This window comes from Podarcis pityusensis, assembly GCF_964106645.2.
Source record: "Podarcis pityusensis genome assembly, chromosome: 6".
Lineage (NCBI taxonomy): Eukaryota > Metazoa > Chordata > Lepidosauria > Squamata > Lacertidae > Podarcis > Podarcis pityusensis.
In genome coordinates, this window is record NC_138030.1 from 16,555,112 (window position 1) to 16,571,557 (window position 16,446).

The following is a 16,446-nucleotide window of genomic DNA, read 5'->3' on the forward strand; positions in this document are numbered from 1 at the left end:
CTCATCTTTTGTTGCAATATAGCAATGCTGCATTACATTTTATACTAAGAATAAAATAAAAGTTGAAGATGACATGGTGACCATATCACAGCCGCTAATAATGGTGCTGGTTCTTTTTAAGGTTGTGTATTTTGTTGATTCCTGATTTATTATTTGTTCTAACTGTCTTGTCAGTAAATTGCATCAGTTGAGGACCCCTCCAGACTTTTTGTGGGTGTTCATTAGTGGTGAATTTATACTGGACAGTCTACTTTATTAGTTGTTGGGAGATGCTGCTGCAATGTTGGGAAGGAGTCTGAAGGGGTACACTTGTGCTATGGCACAGCAAATTATGACCAGCAAACATTTGTGGTAGGGAATGTTACAGGGTTTCAGGAGGAAGTTGGGGAGATGCACTGTTTGGAAATGCATCAGTACGTTTGCCCCACTGAAAGCAGGATTGCAAATAATCGCCCCGATACCACCATCAGCACAAATAATCATGAATTCACAGAAAATGGATGTCTGGAGAGGTCCTGAGTTTCTATTACTACTGTTAATAACACGACAGGCTAAGTAGCTAATGGTTACTTCACTCTTGAATTTAAGCGTGAAACTGGACATTGTGATGCAAACAATGGGCTGCTGGCAAGAAAAGCAGCTCTGTGTTCAGTTTTCTACTTTTTCCTTGTGACTATTTTGCTAATCTTGCCCACATGCTTGACAACATAGCTTTATGGGTTTCCCCAACTGTGCTCCACATAACTGACTGCCCCCTGGTCAGCAGCAGGATAGCACATTATGTTGGTCAATACCATGGGAAATTTCACTTCACGCTACCAAGGAGAAATGGGAGAACTGGATCACAGACTGCCACCTTTCAGCAACAACTCTCTGCTGCCTAACATTCAGTTCCTCCCCAACATCTAATGTTAAGGGTTACCACACCAGTGAGTAAACAGGCAATAGGGATTTCATAGCCTACCTCCTTGGCATTTTGTTAACCACAGTGTTGCAGAAATTCCACCATTGCCATGCCAAAAGTGGACTGAGCAGCGATATTTACAGATACCATGGGCATGTGAATGTGAGCTTTGTCCATACATACAAGGAAATCACTTTTACTCTTGCTATACTATACCACTTCACGCTGCAGGTCGGTGGGATGGCATGTCTGAAGTTTCCCTTACATAAAAATAAATGCCATGCATGTAGAAATGTAGCATACCAGGGGAAAAGGTTCTAATTTTCCACCTGGCATGCTAATTTTATTTGGGAAGGGATCTGATGGTCTGTTTGTTTAAGTCATTTGTGGACTATCAACTGATCTCAAAGTGGTTTTATATCACTGAAGCAATTTGTTAGCTTTTATAAGCAGCCAAATATATTCAGGAAGTTACTAGAAAGGATTTTCTCCAAGGAAACTCTAAAATCTAGTTGTGTTTCACAGAAGGTGGGAGTGGCATCCAGGGTGCAAAAATCCAACCTGTTTCCTATAAAAATCTGTCTCTTTAAGTTTGAAATAAATGTTCAGCCTTCTGAGATGATGGCTCTTATTCCCGTAAGTGATTATGAATTTCTAAAATAGGCCATCTTAATTTATCTAAATGCATTCCGCTGTTCCTTAACATTTGTTACAAATAACCTGCAGACTTCAACAGATGACATCGAGGTGATAAACACGGAGAGGATCGAAGCATCTCCCCAAGCCCCAGCTAAAGTTGAAAGCAGAAGTCAGGAAGCAGCAGAAGTAAAGTCCAAAGGAGATGAGAAGCCCAGCAAAACTAAGGATCTGAGGAAATTATTTAAATTGGTAAGAGGGGTATTTTTGAATCTGTATGGGAGGAGGTATAAAGTATGACCTAGAAGGGATTAATTTGTAAAGTATTTGAAATAGCCAAACAGAGTAGTTAGAGTACCGCAACATTTGCTGGTGGCCTATGGCGGAGCAACACCTCTCATGATCTCACCTCATGAGGTGAGCACGTACATCTGCTCCTTCAGCAAGGTCTCCTTCATGATCTGACCAGTTCACCTCTCTTCCTTACTCCCACCCCCTGCAACAGGCATTATATTAGAAACAGTCAGACCTATAGAGTAAACTCACCACCTCCATAAGTCATACAACAGATAATGGGCACTTCGAAGTTCCAGACAGGTGTGTATTGTGGAACCAAAACTCTTCATACATGCAAGTTTCTTGCATTCAGTATGACACTGCCAGCATCAAAATGCCAATGTATAATTTCCTCCCATTTAACCCACATTTACCCTGATTTCTGGAGAACCTTAAGGCCATTCCCTCTTCTAAATGTTTGTTGATTTTTCACCCCATACACTCAGTCAAACAGCACCCACCAGTGAACTCTAACAGGACCTGCCCAAAGTTGTCTGCCTTCAGAATTGCAGCAAGCCTATAAAGAACACTCGAGGAAATGAGAAGTCTTGACATTTGCCCAAAATTGACATGTTTAAGGGGCTCCATAGATTGGAAAGAGGGAGGTATGCATTATCTGGATTGGATTCATTTGAAAAAAGTTCACAAGTGTAAAAACAGAGTTAGGGGATAAAGAATCTAGCTAGCATTGCCTGTTAAAGTCCTCCGTAACCACAGTACTACAGAAACATGGTAAGAAGAAATGCATCTAACCCTTTGTTATTCTAGCCAGTCAGAGGTGACGCAGTAGTAGTTGCTCCAGAAGAGGTAAATGGGCAAGCCCCTGATGCCCAAGTAAGTGTATGGATTCAATCTTCTCTTGGTGATGGGTTCAGCTGGTATCTACTTCTGGAGTCTTACTTTGCTGTTTCTTCTTCTTTCATGGCAGCAAAACTCATCTGTCCATTGAGCATGTTTTGTTCAGCCTCTGACCAATTGTGTTCCATGCTTTACTTTCTTCAAATTTTCAGCTGAATTTGGGACTGCTGGGTTTAAAAACTGTCACTATTGCCTTTGGAAACAAATCTCTGTATCAAAATCAATTTAATTTTGCAATCAAAACTAAAATTAATAAATTGTTTGGGTTTTTAAATAACCAGAACCAGATTTATCAAAAGCACTGCAAGCATATATCCAATAGTTCATAGGTGTATGCATTTTATACATTTCTAAAGAACCTCTAACATCATTTTAAGCTATCAGATCTTTACAAAAATTCAACGTAAGGATAAAGTAAGACAATTCTGTCTTATCTGTATGTTTGTTCTCAAGTTTGTCTTAAAACACTCCCTATGTTCTTATTTTTATGTGTAGTGCATGTCAGTCTGGCATCTGTGTAAAGTTCTTAATACTGTATCAAGTCCATTCACTTCATATTAACTTTCCGTAGTTTCTTCTACAGTAGTGAAATAATACATTTAAAAGTTAATGGGCTGTATCCAACACTGCTGTTCTGCTCACACAGCAGATTTTCACTTATGCAGAACTTCGCTCTCCTTTCCTTTCAGCCCCTGATCACCCTCAATAACTGTTCCAGAGGGTTGGGGGACTTCCAGAGCAGATTTGGGGTGGAGGGCATCGCAGGAAGAGAAGAGGAAGGTCCTATCTTGCAAGTGGAACTCATGTTCCATTGCAAAAGTGAACTTCCAACTAGTATATTAATTTACTGCATTTAATTAAAGGTTAGCTCTTTATCTTGCAACCAGTGATTATAAGTACCTTTGCTTCTTTTTACCAGTTATGTACTGTTAAAACCTTTGCCACCATTAATACATAATGAAGTAGAAATGGCTGTACTGCAGTCTTCATATACTGGATCAAATTATTTGAGATTTAGTACCTAATGTGGACAGGACAGGCAGCAGACTGATAGCTTTCATTTGTGAAATGTGGATACTCCTTGCTGTCCGTTGTGAACCACAAAACACAGGCCTATTGCTGAAGTCTGTGAGCTAGCAGAGGCTTATCTTTTGGGGGCTCAGGGGTCCCATTGGCCCATCGCAACCCCTCCAGGGGCAACATGACATTGGAAGATGCACCCAGTGTGTGGGGTGTGTAAGCTCTCTGGATGAAGGACTGACTGCCCATGAACCATATATAAGCCACTGTGAGCTCTTTGCAGGAAAATAAGTGTAACAAATAAACATCCCTTCTCAGTTTGCACTTGGTAAATAGGGGACACTTACTTTTCTTTACGATGTTTGGTGTGGGCATTGCACTGGTTGTTATCAATTCATTTAGCTGACCGTCCCTTTCAGTAAGCCTTGAGGCCTTACATTATAACACTGTACATATGCAATGTGCCTACAACACTCCACCGTTGCTAAGGGAACAGTTCCCTATCAGCTCCATTTAACTTCATGGTGGTGGCAACAGTATAGAGCCCTGAAAGAAGAGGGGAGAGGTCACCGCACAGCAAAAAAACGTTCAGAAGCAGGCTGTTTGCCTCACCACTCCGGAGCACTGCCAGTGCAAGGGTCCATTTGTCCTCTGGTGGGGGCATCCCCTCTTTGGATGCTCTGCTATCACTTTCCTGATCTTTACCAAAATGCAGTCCATCAAAGGTCGAAGAGTTTGATTGATTCAGGTCTCGAGTCAATTAAAATCTCTGGGGCAGACGTGAGTAGAATTCGTCGGGAAAACTATGATCCCGTTAATCTGGTTTTCCTTTCTCAAGAAATGCGAGCTGCCTACAAGCTGAGACAGATTGTTGGGTCTGGATCAGCTGTTAGGAAGGGGAGTGATACAGTTCATTATTTACAGCTTTCCTTTTCTATTTCCCTGTGTTCTTTCCTTCAACATTAAAATGTGCCAAATTTGCTGCTTTGAAACATGCTGATATTCTTCCTGATTCAAAGATAAGATGATATCCTGAACATGCTCTTTCCACTTAGCTCAAGGGCAACCTTTTCTTGACACCACCATTTGTTCTTCACAGTCAGCTGAAACTTGTGAAGAGAAGGAATGGGATGATCTTAGAAATCACAGGGTGGTTGCAGTGGGGTTGCATTTTAAAAAATGCAGAGCTCCTGTGTTTTTCACAGTTTCACGGCAGGTGGAAACGGGGGAAAAACCAATTCTATCCTCATAACTGTACATCCTTAGTAATTGCTAGAGGCTCACATACTTCCTTTAGTGCTTCCCCACCCCACCTTTCCTTTATGTCAGTCCCTCAGTTTTTAGTTCAAACCAGCCATGAATAGCTTGTGTAGACATAATGGCCCAGTCTGCATGGAACACTAAACCAGATCATGGCTTAATGCGAATGAGCAGGCATGTGGGTTCCTGGAGAGAACTGCTTTGCTTCTTCGCTGGTCCTGCTGCTGCCCCGCTGCAGAGAGCCAAGCCATGGTTTGGCTTAGTGTTACATCCTAACCCAGGCTCATTGTTTAACTAGCAGACAAACCAGGAACTGAAGCCAAAATTTGTTCTATGGCTTACTGCTCATAGTTTGCTTGTAGGCATGAAGCCATGGTACAGTCAGCCATCCCTAGCCTTTAGTCATGGTTTGTTGTAACCATGGTGGACAATGATGCACCTAAGCTAACCTTTGTTTCAAATACTGGGCTTGTGTTATCACAGTGGTTAACGGTGTGGCTGATAAGAACTGTAGGTATTGGGAGAAATTGAAGAGCTACAGGGAGAAGAAGGGAAGAGCTACAGTGAGGGCAGGAGTGCCAGCATGGCCCCGCGACCATGGTTGCCATGCAGTGTGCATGACCATGGCACCAAAATTTGTAGGTGCCCGGCCCCTTCATGGGGAATTTTGTAGGTGCTCCCAGGGAGTTGGCAACTATGAGTGGGGCTCTCTGCAATCAAGCAGCCCACACCTACATCTCTTAAATATGGTTTGAGTCTTGAGCAAGGCACTGCTTGTGCACCAGCCTAGACAATAAAGTAGGGATGTTTGAAAAGAAACAGCATGGGAACTTTCTTCATGCAGACTCCAGAAGCTGATTCTGCAATCTGTAAATGTTATTATGTCAGAGGTATGGATTCAGAGGTTTCATACACCAAGGCACGCTGCCTGAGCAAATTAAAGAGTTTTATGTTAACCCACAGGTTGCCTATAAACCCTGAAAATATCATGACCTGTGACTTTCAGCCACCTTTAAAGCATGTGTGTGGCTTCCAGATGTGTAGCTTGGGCATAACATCCCAGATTCACAATAATGGCTAAAGGCAGGGAAAGGGGTGCATATTATTTCGTTTCACTTTGTAATCTAACATTGCCGTTCACTTCCTCTTTCTTTTAAACAAACTGTAGCATTTTGTTGTGAACCTTTTTGAACTTTGTCCATATCCTGTTCTTATTTCACTCCCTTTACTATAGTGAACTGTCTTGTAATTGTTGTTACTTTAGAAACAACAATAATAATATTTTAAAAATGAATGAATGTAAGAAGTCATGTTTTCTCCATTTGCAATTCCATGCAGAATTTTCTATGGCATTGGACTACCTTGACCAAATCATGGCTTGTCAATCTTCTGGTGGAGTATTGTAATTTTACACTGTGGAAATTTGTCCGTGCAATCTTTCTCTTCTGTAGCCCAGTGTTATTTATTTGTTATCTTGATCTTTCAAATCTTTCTCTGTCTCTGTCTCCCATCTTTTGGTTTCATGCTTCATGGCTTGGGAAGAGAACACTGTTACTGCTTTGTTGTAATGTTGTTGTTGCATGCATGCATGAGAAAACATTGTGTCTCTAGGGTTGTGTTTAGATGGTAACTTCCTAGGCTCCAGATTATAGATCCTATTATTATGCAAATTATACCTGATGACATTTCCTCCTCTGCATAACTATGAAAGGTGCAGGAGCCCTGATCTTCTTTGCATCTAGCCAGCCTAGCTGCCAACATGAGAAACTGCATTATACCAAGTCAGGCCAGCAATCTATATAGTTCAGTACTGACTACACTGATTGACAGTGGCTCTGCAGGATTTGAGAAAGGGGTTCTCCAAGCCTCACCTGGAGATGCCAGGGATTTAACTAGGGCCTTTTGCATGCAAATAAAGTGGTCCCATTAGGGATTCCAAATTTTAGGGTTAATGTTAAGTACGAACCCTATGTTTGATTAATGTTAAGTACAAACCCTATGTTTGATGTATCAATTACTCATTTTGTGGGTGCTGCGAAATGTGGGGTTTTCGCTGCAAAACAACTGCAGAGGTTTGGCACAGGTTTGGGGGGATTCCAAATTTGGGGGTTCATAGTTCATGTCCAGTACGAACCCTGTGTTTGATGTATCAGTTACTCAGATTGTGGGGTGCTGCAAAACACAGGGTTTTCGCTGCAAAACAACTGCAAAACTTTGGCACAGGTTTGGAGGGGATCCTAAATTTTGGGGTTTGTACTTAATTTTCAAAAAGAAACTGCCCTGTCACAAAAAGGGGGGTACCTTTTTGTTTTAGGAAACTGTGGCAGTTATTGCAGTGTTAAGCAGTACACCATGCAAATCCCACGTTCATCTGCAGCTGGTTCCAGTCAATTGGGTGAGCGGCATTGATTTAAACAGCCCATGTGTCTTGCCATGTGGTTCAAATATTGCCGCAGCCTTGAAGTCACTAAGCAGCCTTCAGCAAACTGCTACCTCTTAGCCTCAGAACTCCATCTATAATATGGGAGTGGCAGTCACCCTGGGCTGATTTAGAGGATTGTTGTAACTACTACCAAGGTTATATTTGTGGCGTGCTTTGGACACTCTCTAAAAACATGTTAGGAAACGCTGTTTGTGGGATGCCTGAATAAGATCCATCTAGACATGGCCCTAACTTAAGTGCCTTCCTCAATTTTTTATTATGCATGGAGAAATATAAAAACAACAGACATGTGTAAAAAGAAATGCTTTGCAGAAAGCCGCTTGTGCATTTTCCTCCACGAGAGTAGTCCCACAACTGTAAAAAGGGCAACTTGTGTGTGAGAGGGGGGGGAGGGTGGCAGGCTGAACATTATGATGTGCAGCCCGATCCTATGCATGTGCAGGGAGAAGTAAGCCCTACCATGGCTCTTATTTCCACATTAAGTGTGCATAGGATTGCAGCAAATAGATTTTCCACCATTTGGGTTGCATGTGCATTGGAGGCGAAGTAGTTTTAATTTTAAATAAACTGGGGGGCCTCCTGCCAAATGCATTTCTTTCTTTCTTTCTTTCTTTTAAAAAATAACTGCTGTTTGAAACTGCTTTAGACACTGGACTTCAAAGACAGGCCCTTGACCCAGGCTGAGAACAGAGAACCTGTAGCTGAGAGGAGCCAAGAGAGTTCAACAGAGAAGCAGCAAGGAAACAAACAGGAAGCCAAAGACCAGCCAGACTCCACAGAGCAACAAACAGCCGAGACAGACTCCCTTCAGAATGGAGGGGAAGCTGCGAAGGAAAACACTGTGAAGAGGATAGAGAAGAGACAGTCATTCGGAGGGTTTTTTAAGGGCCTTGTACGTTACCTTTCATTTTTCTTTAGCAATCCTGATGTAGCCACCATTCTGGGAAGCTTTCGTGTATAAGCATGTTGGGTCTTAGCCTCCAAATCTGTTCCCAGGAGTTCACTTGTGTGCCACAGTTTGTCAATTGGGGTTGTTATGCGTTTGGTAAAGAGCAGGGCCAGTGCTAAATTTGAGAGGGGCTGGGCAAGGAGCCTTCTGCTTAGGCATGGACAAATCTCTCAATTTTGGTTTCTCATTTTTCCAAACTTATATTCAGTTCTCCATATTTCCATAGCAGTTTTCAACTTTTTTCTTTTTTAAGTCCACTGCAAAAAAAAAATATCTGGGTTTTCTCCTAATCTATACACTTTTGTGTGCAATTTTGCCTTATATACACATTTTTGCAAACAATTTTCCTACTATGATGCATTGTTGCATGGTGTTTCTGCATTTTAGTACACATTCCCCTTTCTATACATTTTTGTAAACAATTTTTGGTTGGAGAACTGAATTGCAAAATTCAGAAAAGTCTCGATTTTGATGGATAATTGTGTTATGGTTCATGCATTGTTTGGAGACATACAAATTAGATTTTTTTTGCACTAAAATTGCATTAAAATTGCATTAAAATGCAAGTAAGGTAAATTTCTCCCTACTACTCCTTCCTCCTTCCACCCCAACCCAGTGCCACCCCTGGTGGTCTCCTAACCTTGTCCGGTGGCAACAGCAATGGGGTGGCACTTAGTCCAGTATTGAATAGAGAAACACTGGGTAAAAAGGCTGATTCAACAGCCGCCACCATCATACATTTCCTGTGAATCTTGGACTGTGAACCTGACTGCCTGTTTTACAACTTTTCTTCTGCTGGATCAATCCCACTTCTGACCCTTTCCCATCTCCTGTTCATATATGTGTCATGTCTTCTAGATTGTGAGCCTTTGGGCAGGACACTTTGTGCTTTATTTTTTTTCCAATTGCTAATCATTTAGCAGAGGGCACTAAATTAACAATAGCAATACATATGTGTATATACTGAAAGCACTTTTACTTCATCTCTTCCAACTGCTTGCTCTAAGGAAAGTAAAAGGAATAAGCAGAGACTCCTGGAACTTCTTGGGGCAACTGCTAATAACATCATTTATTTGAGCCTACCTTATACATGTGAACGCTAATGGTGATTTATTTTTTTTAACAATATATGTACGTAGGGTTAAAACTTTTAGAACTGGCAAATCTACACTGGTCTAAGCTCTTCTTGCCCACCAGATCACATAAGGCCCCACAACATACTGGCTTTCTGCATGAATAATTCAAACCACATGAAGGTTATCTTATGAATGACATTAAATGCAAAATAAACTTTCCCAAGACATGAGCTTTCAGATGCTATAGCCAGGACTGTATGTTTTCTGTGATTCTGCACAAGCACAGAGAAAGTGCAAAATGGGATCACTGGGTGCATAACCTTGTCTTTCTTTTCTTAAAAACCCAAGTTTCTAGTCCTTTTGCTTACCAACCTTAAGTTGCAAGCATGCAAGCAGTTTCTGACTCAAGAGGTGCTGAATAAGATTTCCAGTAGTCTAGGTGTGCTATTTCAAAATCCTAGCTCCTCCCCATAACTTACTAGTTATGGACATATTACAGGTTTTCTTTTGATACTGTTTTTGTTTTACTCAGCATTGTGCAGAATTGTTTTTAAGTGAAAATTTACACACAGCCTATTTCACTGTCTGTATAAAATGGGCTATAAGCTTAGTAAGAATGTAAGTGGAAAACGCCTATGTGAGGCTCCAACATAATCAGCATTTTAGCATCTTCATCAATATCTTTACATCTCTCTCTCTCTGTTTTTTTTCCCCGTCAACAGAGCCCCAAACGGATGTCCGATGCCGAAGTACAAACAGATCCAGTATCAATTGTGCCTTTTGTGAAACCCAAGTAATGAATACACCGAACCAAATGACGGATTGTTGGATCTCCGCCATCATTTCTCCCCACCCATGCAGTGTAAAAAAGGAGACTTGCTTCGGTTCATTTCTCTTCCCTTCCACCCCCTTGCTTCATATGGTTGTTGCCAAACAATAGCTGTGCTAGGCTCAACAAAGACTGGTGTACATTCTGGATTTCTTCAGAAAGTTTTCTTCAAATAGGCTAACTCAAAGGTCGCAGAAAAGCAGTGGAAAAACTCTTAGAGTTGAGGACAGCTCAGCTGCTGGGAAGGTTAATGGGGAGGGAAAAGACAAGAGAGTCGTGTCAGTCCAAGGGGTAGGGAGAGCGATATTGACTATGGCCACCAAAATAAAAATCCTCACTGCATAAAAGCTCACCATTCTTAGGGCAAAGCCAGATGTTACTTTAATAGCTCTATTATCAACCACATCTGTGTATGTGTGCATTTTAAAATTGAATACCAGGGGCATGTGGGGAGGGGAGGTTTATCCCTCCTTCCCAGCTACAATGCTGATTAAAATTAACCAAAAGGAGCGTCTTCTCCCACTCTGTCAAAGCTAATTGCTGTTAGTGGAGGGCAATTTTTGTCAGGATTGCATCTGGGAAGAGAATTGTTAAGGTTCCCTTTCCTTCATGCTGCAGTCCCTATGAAAATTGGGGAGGCGGGGCAAGCACGTGCCTGGTCTTGAGTTTTTCAAAACAAGATGTGGTTGCTAATTAGAGCATTAAAGTAATGCTTGGTTTCGACCGGAGACTTCTGCTCCCACATCTGGCTCTGTCATGCCATCTTATGGCAGGGTCTCTCCCCCCCCCCCATACTCTGTCTCTGGGCAGCCTCACTGAACCAAGACATATGTCTCTGATGACCAGATCTTAATGTGCATGCCTTTGTCCAGGGCTGAGCCCAGCAGATTAATCCACTTCACATCCCCTGCAAGGGGAAAGCAAAATTATGAGAGTCTCTTATTACCCCCAGCTGCAATAAACATGTTGGGCAGTTAATTAGAGCTTCCAAATTTAGTGCACCCAGTTAGCATATTCATAATTTGTATCTTCATTGCTTTTTTCCTTACATTGTGTTTTCCTGGTTTGCGGGCTGATCACAGCCTTAACCGTGCCTTATCCCAAGCCTGTATTCCAAGCCCTCCCTGCATGTGTACCTATGCAGATAAGGTCTACTTGTATGTGTACCTATGTGTACCTGTGCAGATGTCTACTTGTTAACAATCTTTACAGCACATCATACCATTTTAATCTGGACTGATTAGAATAACAGTGAGCACGCAGCAGTGTTGCAGTCAAGTGGTGTAGAATCCTTCCTTGTCATAAGCGTGGAGAATAGCACAGACTAAATTGGTCAGGAAGATGGTGTTCAAAGCACAACGTTTGTGTTAGCCAGCAAAACTGCAACCTGAAGGTTCAGATCTTCCCAGTTGTCTATCTCTGAACATGGGGAAGTTATCTTATACTTTGTGAGACCATTGCTCCATCTAGCTGGCCTCCTCTAAATGGTCGCAGCCCTCCAAGATCTCAGGTCTTTCCCATCCCAATATGTGAGATTGAATCTGTCACCTACAATATTGCAAAGTATGAGTTCTCTCACTGTGCTGTTGCTCCTTTCGATTGCCTGTGGTTACTCTAGGAATCAAAATCAGTTTTGTAGATGTATGGTCAGGTGAGATAGACAACCTTTTAAGACGAGGCAGTCTTCTTACACCTCTCTGTAACCTGGTGCAGATATAATGGGCATGGTTAGCATTTGTTGCTAACCCTGGTTCTATCCTTTGCAGTGAAAAGATCTAGTTTTCCTAGTTATGCTCTATAACCAGAGAATAGCTCAGTTCAGTTAATCAGTCTCAGCTTCATAAATATGTGGTTTCATAATCTGTGGTTTATGAAGCCTGAAACAATTGTCCAATGTATATAGGGAGAACCTGTTGCCTTAACCGTGGTTTGGTCATTACAGATGCAGTACATAACCACAGCTAATGCAAACTATGGTTTGCAAACACACTTCAGTCCATAGTTTCCCACCCTATTTTCCAGGCAACTCTTAATGATCATCTAATTAATCAGATGCAGTGCTTAACCATGGTTAAGAAAACAAACCACAGTTAAGTGTTATGTCTGCATAGGGTAAAGTGGAAGATGGAATGATTATTCTAACAAACAAGGTAAGAAAACATTCTAAGCCTACAATTCTAAGCAAAATACAATTACTCAGAATTAAGATTTATTGAACAGTAAACATTGCATTGGGTTGCACAGCGTAATAAGGGTCCTGTTTAAAATAATTATAGTTAGATGGAGGTGATAAGAAGGATTCTGTTTTTGTGGCAAAATTATGTGGAGGGTGGAAGAATAAGTATAAAGCTTTTAAAATCATCATTTGATAAATTGAACATTGACAAGATTTTTTTTAAAAAAAGTTTGTGGTTATAAGTGCCAAGGTCATATAACTCAACTTTTAAGAGTGTGCTTCAAATTGATTTTCAAGTTATTAATATTGAAAAGGCTGAAATGTACAGGACTTCTAACTCATTCTCATCTATTTTCTTCCTTGATGTAATAAAATGGGGGGAAATTAGCTTTTGAAAAGAAAGTGATTAAAGTATTAACAAAAAGGCAGCACAATGGAGCCCTTTATATCACTAACTCAAGGGATGTATTTACTTTTGTTATTAATTTTTTTCTTATCATTAAAGAAAAGCACTTCAGTTTTACAGAAACATTTTTTAGTTTATGCCTGTAACTAAACCTAATTCCTTAAATGAAAACTATACCAGATTATAAGACTGAACAAAATTTTGCCTGCTTCAAAAAGATCATATGAGATGCAAGTTTAATAGTGTTCGTGGAAAATTCAGATATGTGTGTTACTGTAAAAGCAAGGAAGAATAAGACTAATGATATAAACTAGCACCTGAATTCTAAATAGTTGTATATTTTGATTTTCTTCTGATTCAATAAACATTCCTGAAGAGAACCCATTTGCATTTTTAGTGTTTCAACTGAAAGTCATCATTCATGGTCACAGTTATTTTAAATCTGATATGGAGTTGATGGAAGAAGAAGATTATACAATACAGTGGTACCTCGGGTTACATACGCTTCAGGTTACATATGCTTCAGGTTATAGACTCCCCTAACCCAGAAATAGTACCTCGGGTTAAGAACTTTGCTTCAGGATGAGAACAGAAATTGTACTCTGGCGGCGCGGCGGCAGCAGGAGGCCCCATTAGCTAAAGTGGTGCTTCAGGTTAAGAACAGTTTCAGGTTAAGAACGGACCTCCAGAACGAATTAAGTACTCAACCCGAGGTAACACAGTAGTATTTTAAAAGTGAATGGATGTGTTCCTGGAGATTAACCACCACACAGACTGTTTATATACATTGTACCTAAGTCAGTTTTTGCATATCCCATTTCTACTAAACTGAATGGGACAGGGTGGTGGAACACCGTATCAGCTAATACACACATTAGCCACAATCTAGCATAGACCCTAGAGCTTGCTAGTTGAGGAAAACAGAGCCATTGCTTAGATCCAGGGCACACATTTGCATGCATAATACATACTCACCCAATTTTGCATGTCAGTGCACATGCAAGTTTTAAGCAAATCTGTGTGCTCTTTCTTGGCAATGTGTAAGTGGCCCCCCTACGGTACTATATGCAAGGCTACTTTACCCTGCCAGTTACTGGTGTTTGGTAAATATAGTCTGGTAAGGTAAAAAGTAAAGGTAAAGGACCCCTGTACGGTCAAGTTCAGTCAAAGGCACTCAGCTTGCTTTCAGGCCGAGGCAGCTGGCATTTGTCCACAGACAGCTTCATGGGTCATGTGGCCAGCATGACTAAACCACTTCTGGCACAACGTGACGGAAGCCAGAGTGCACGGAAATGCTGCTTACCTTCCCGCCACAGCGGTGCCTATTTATTTACTTGCACTGGCATGCTTTTGAACTGCTAGGTTGGCAGGAACTGGGACAGAGCAACGGGAGCTCACTCCGTCGCAGGGATTTGAACCACCAACCTTCTGATCGGCAACCCCACGAGGCTCAGTGGTTTAGAAAAGATAAAGATTTAAGATAAAGATTTATTACTCATGGTAAATAAAGCCATTCCAAGTCTAAGTTTTAAATGTGACCAATATGGATCCAAGAAGTTAACACCAGTACATGCTAACTCATACTGACTGAACTTGCAGAAGAAGCAGGAAGGAAATAAAGCCTGAATAGACTATCTGCTCATGTTGCCTCTTATTCACCTTTCTTCTAAACTAAGAAATCCCAAATGCTGTAACCCAGGGGTGACCGACTCCCAAAAGACTGTGATCTGCTCACAGAATTAAAGATTGGCAGTGATCCACACCCTTTTGGGGGGAGGGGGGTTTCAGGTCAAAGTTGTTGAGCTTTTTTTAGGGGAGCCAGTGATCTACCAGTGATCTAGCAGAGACATCCAGTGATCTATCGGTAGATCATGATCTACCAGTTTGACATGCCTGCTGTAACCTTTCCTCTTGGGGGAATCACTCTATCCCCTTTTATCATTTTGGCTTACCTGTTCTGAACTTTTCCCAACTCTACAATATTATTTTTGAGGTGAGACAACCAGGGCTAGTATAAGCTACTACAAGAACTTCAAACCTAGCCCGGTACCACACAATTGGTAGCAAAATAATTTTAATACCAAAAGTATGTCTCGCAAGGGGAGAGGAATGACCATGTTCTCTGTATTTTGGAGGGCTTTTTGTTTTGTTTTTGTTTTTTGCAGGGGGAGTTGACAAGTGTGTTGGGTCATTTCATTTCACTTGTATCCTGTCCTTCCTTCTCCTGCACTAACTGTAGTTGATGCGGTTCCCTTTAAAGCAAGAATCATCTGACTTCGTGAACAGCAATTAACAAGCATTAAGTGAATTGGGAAACGACTCCCAAGCAATTTCTACAGCACTTGAAAGAAGACATGTGTGCTTTCCTTTCACCCTTCATCTCTTCCACACACTGGAGCAATTGCAGGGCAGTTTTTTTCCACCTAGTGCATCTTCAGCTCCAGATGTGCTTGAGCGCAACTGAAATCTGAGCCTCGCTTTATAGTGCTACACAATTTGTCGCACCACAGAACCTCAGTCAGGCCAGTGGAGTGGGGGAATTCAGTTTTCCATAACAATGAAATAAAATGCTCCTGGCTCTCCCTGTGACCTCTGTGATGTTTCTGAAGGATACCTTCAGTTTTATTAGGTTAGTTCGTGAACTTAAGCACAGATACATGGATGCAAAGTAACTTTTAAATCAAGGAGACTGCTTAGAGAAGCATGACTGCGAACATCTGTCCTAAGAAGGAGGAAGGGACTGCATGAACAATTCAGAATTGGCTCTCGCAAGAGGTAGAGAAGGTCGCCAATTTGCATTGCTTTAAAAGATTAGACAAATTCAGGGAGGACAGAGCTTTCAGCAGCTACTAGTTAGAATGGTTATGCTCTGCCGCCACTGTGGGAAGTTGTATGCCTCCCGGGTGAATACCAGTTGTTGGGATTCACAAGTAGGGAGAGCACATGTCCTGCTTGCAGGCTTTCCATGGGCATCTGGTTGACCGCTGTGAGAAAAAGAATACTGGACTAAATGGGCCTTTGCTAAAAGGGAAGTTGAGGCTTTTGTACAAAGTAAGTTGATTAGAAAGGAAAAGTAGATTGGAAAGAATTTGAGAGGAGATCTTTCAGGTAAGGCAGAGAATGCTGTCCAGGAAATGGTGGGAGGGAAGTCAGAAGGAAGAAAATGAAAAGGAGCTTTGGCTATCATAACATAAAGCAAATTTAAAGAGTGAAAGGAGTGGAGATGCAGGCCAACCTGAAAAAGGGCAGCGCAAGACAGAAAATAATGGAAAGTTTGATTGGGATACAAGATACATTCAGGCTGGCGCTGTGCTCATGACACTCGTGCACGCTACATGATGTGTCACATGCACGGTGTTCACGTGACACATCAGCAAATCTCCCCTCCTTGAAAATTTGGGGGGCCCTTGGCTCCTCTGCCCTCCTTAGATGGCACTCCTGCCAGCATTGCAGTGATACTTGGGCCCTGTTGCAAAGATTAGGGACGGACAAATTGGTTTCTCTCCATTTCTCATTATTCCAATCTTAAATTCTGTTGTCCACATTTCTACAT

At 41.5% G+C, this 16,446-nt stretch overlaps 1 protein-coding gene across 5 annotated transcripts in view; it reads left to right on the plus strand.

The window, feature by feature from the left end:
• BCAS1 (brain enriched myelin associated protein 1) overlaps positions 1 to 13,273 on the plus strand; it is a 53,193-nt gene extending 39,920 nt beyond the window's left edge. For 2 of the 5 annotated variants that reach the window (XM_081011210.1, XM_081011213.1), the window contains 4 exons: positions 1,631 to 1,792; positions 2,645 to 2,710; positions 8,104 to 8,349; positions 10,205 to 13,273. In XM_081011210.1, coding sequence (XP_080867336.1) covers positions 1,631 to 1,792; positions 2,645 to 2,710; positions 8,104 to 8,349; positions 10,205 to 10,279 — 549 coding nt within the window. In that variant the 3' untranslated portion in view covers positions 10,280 to 13,273. Of the gene's footprint in view, positions 1 to 1,630; positions 1,793 to 2,644; positions 2,711 to 6,352; positions 8,068 to 8,103; positions 8,350 to 10,204 lie in introns of those variants that run through there. The other 3 variants (XM_081011212.1, XM_081011211.1, XM_081011214.1) reach the window with 3 other exon arrangements.
• The last annotated feature ends 3,173 nt before the right edge of the window (positions 13,274 to 16,446 follow it).